Source organism: Hipposideros armiger, unplaced genomic scaffold (assembly GCF_001890085.2).
Source record: "Hipposideros armiger isolate ML-2016 unplaced genomic scaffold, ASM189008v1 scaffold_151, whole genome shotgun sequence".
Classification (NCBI taxonomy): domain Eukaryota; kingdom Metazoa; phylum Chordata; class Mammalia; order Chiroptera; family Hipposideridae; genus Hipposideros; species Hipposideros armiger.
In genome coordinates, this window is record NW_017731501.1 from 2,790,397 (window position 1) to 2,793,049 (window position 2,653).

Here is a 2,653-nt window from a genome sequence, read left to right on the forward strand (position 1 = left end):
GTCATGACTTTTCCGACAACCCCATAATAGTAACATTTACCTTTGAATCACACACTTCTCTAAGGACTCTGCATGGAGGATAGAATTATTCGAGTGATCTTTATGGAACGCTATCAGGGTCACATATGGGTAGATGCTGTCGTCAGAGATGTTTCATTTACAAGAGGGACTGCATGAAGTAAAGCGATATGATGCTCATGGCAAAAGAAGTGGAAAGTGGAAAGCTCACTAGAACGTGCCGCCTCAGGTTGGTTGGTGTGCTGGACGGAGACGGGCTGGTGCTGAGCGCATTCTCAATGTCCTGATCAAGTTGGTCCAGTTTCATAATTAGCAGCACCATGGAGTCTAGACGCGCCCTGTTTCGGTCTTCTTTTATTTCCTGAGGAATAGAACATGTTGTTACTGAATGTGAAAGGCAAATTCTTAGAAAGAATAAAAAGTTCCCTGTTCTTCAATGTGACAAAAGGGACACTGAATGATAGGCAGTCTTCTAAGGGGGAAGGGAAGTTCTGCTCTGTATCATCAATGGGCTCTTCATTGGGAGGATACTGACCTCCTGCCAAGAAAGCATTTTACATGAATATTAGATATATGTCTTCTGGAGCAAAGCACAATGAAAAGGAAGTAGAACATCAGTGAGTACTGATACATATTTACGAATTTCCAATTAATTATTCTTGGGAAAAGTTATATATTATGCTTGTCACAGTACAAATCAGTTATAACATACTAATAATTAAATTAATTATGGTAAGACATTTAAAGATGCACATAAGAGCATAATTTTGGCAAGATATTTCTGACTATAGTTAAAAATGGGAAAAGGATCAAACAAGGCAGGTTTTTAGTTTCTGCAGTGGGCAAGATTTTTTTGTTGTTCTTTTGTTTTCTTTGTTTTTTGCATGGGGCTATTTTCCTACTGCTGATTCAAGCTATGTCATTATCAATATTCCTTTCAACCTTCCTTTTGTTTCAGGTGCTTTTGAAAAAAGCCCCCATAATCATATTAAATTTTGTGAATGAACATTGTTACTTATTCTAAATTCTCTATAATATAGACATATACTTATGGAAATACTGTTCCTTACAGGAATAGCTAAAGCTTCTCATTGGCCATATAAAGTTATTTGGACATGACTATTTACTATTCTTGTGTGTTCAGATCAAGTCAATTAGTATTAGGAATCTTCCAAATTCCCTGTGTCTTTTTCACAGTATCAGGGTTGGGTAGGGTATTGGGGGAAAAAACAAGACCATGGAAAGCACAAGTAAGGTTCTTTAGAAGCAAAATCTATTGAGGGATGTAAGGGACTCAGGGCCAACCCTTTCACGGAGAATCATTTGTGACTCATGTTGTCATCCTCTTATGTGTCTGAGATAGTCACCTGAGTGAAATTGACTTTGAAAGCACCACCAGTGGCAAACTCAAAGGGAAAATATATCATGACTGAAGGCGAAGGGGTCTGAGTATAAGGGAGCAGGTTGGGGCTTTGCTTAGGTCATGGTATTAGTAGTAGGATGAATGAAGTGACTGCCAGAATCAGATCTTTTACTTGGCATTTTTCTTTTAATCCTTCTACATTCCCAAGCCACCATTAGGTGGGAGCCTCAAAGAACAGGGACTAAGGTAATTCCATGGATTAATCTAATTCTGCAGGGGTTTCTATACCTCAAACAGCTATAGCAGATTGTTAATATTACAAAGCATTATCTTTCAGATGTCAAATAATTGATTTATTAGATTAAGTTAGTCAAGGAATTACTAAGCTAGGGCTGATAAATTATTTGGGTAAATTGAACTTGGCTTGGTTTAACTGTTTAGTGTCAAATTAAAAGAGCTAGTACTCTTTCATTAATTGTGAGAATAGATTAAGAACTTTGGGGGCTGTGTTAACTCCTTTAGAATACTATGCTGTGACTATTACTTCACTTGCTTTCCACCGTCTCTGCTTTCTAAAAGATGTAATGAGTCTCTGATAGAGAATTATAGAACTCTTGACATCATAAGATTTGTGCTTCAGAGGATCCAGGATATTTGCAAATAAACAGACCTGAACTTTAATCTACATCATATTCCTCAATGCCACAGAATCTTGTTTTATTCAAAAGAGCAATATTTATAGTAAAATCCTGCTTATACTTTAAATGAAGTCCCAAAAATATTAGTGATTTGTTTAATGCTCTTCTAGATAATCCAGAAAATGAAAAAATCTGACTGCACAGAAGACTCAAATTCCCCTTAATTATCTGCGTTTGCTTGTATAATTTCTTTCTGTTTTAAACCAAAGTTGAGTTTGGCAAGATAATGTTCTTTGCATCTCTAGCCACATATGTTTTTATGTTACTGTCTTTCACTTCTCAATTATAACATCCTCAAGTACCAATATTATGTTTTTCTACCAATCAAGTTAAACACTGCACATGCAATATATTTTCAGGAATAATAATAATGAAATCAACAGGAGCCAGTGAAATAACACTTCCCAAAGCCTTAGAAAATATGTCTTGATATTTTTCCAGCTACTAAGTTAATGTTGGATAAAGCAGTACATCCTACAGCTATCCTAGACCTATCAGCAGTGGTCTCAGAAACAATTTGTCTTTGAATTAACCGGATGCTGAGATTGTGCTTTAAAAACATTTTCAAATCCAC

The 2,653-nt window shown here is 36.1% G+C and overlaps 1 protein-coding gene across 2 annotated transcripts in view; it reads right to left on the reverse strand.

The window, feature by feature from the left end:
* DLC1 (DLC1 Rho GTPase activating protein) overlaps positions 1 to 2,653 on the reverse strand; it is a 389,786-nt gene that overhangs the window by 302,523 nt on the left and 84,610 nt on the right. For both annotated transcript variants that reach the window (XM_019651001.1, XM_019651005.1), the window contains exon 3: positions 230 to 379. In XM_019651001.1, coding sequence (XP_019506546.1) covers positions 230 to 379 — 150 coding nt within the window. The remainder of the gene's footprint in view (positions 1 to 229; positions 380 to 2,653) is intronic.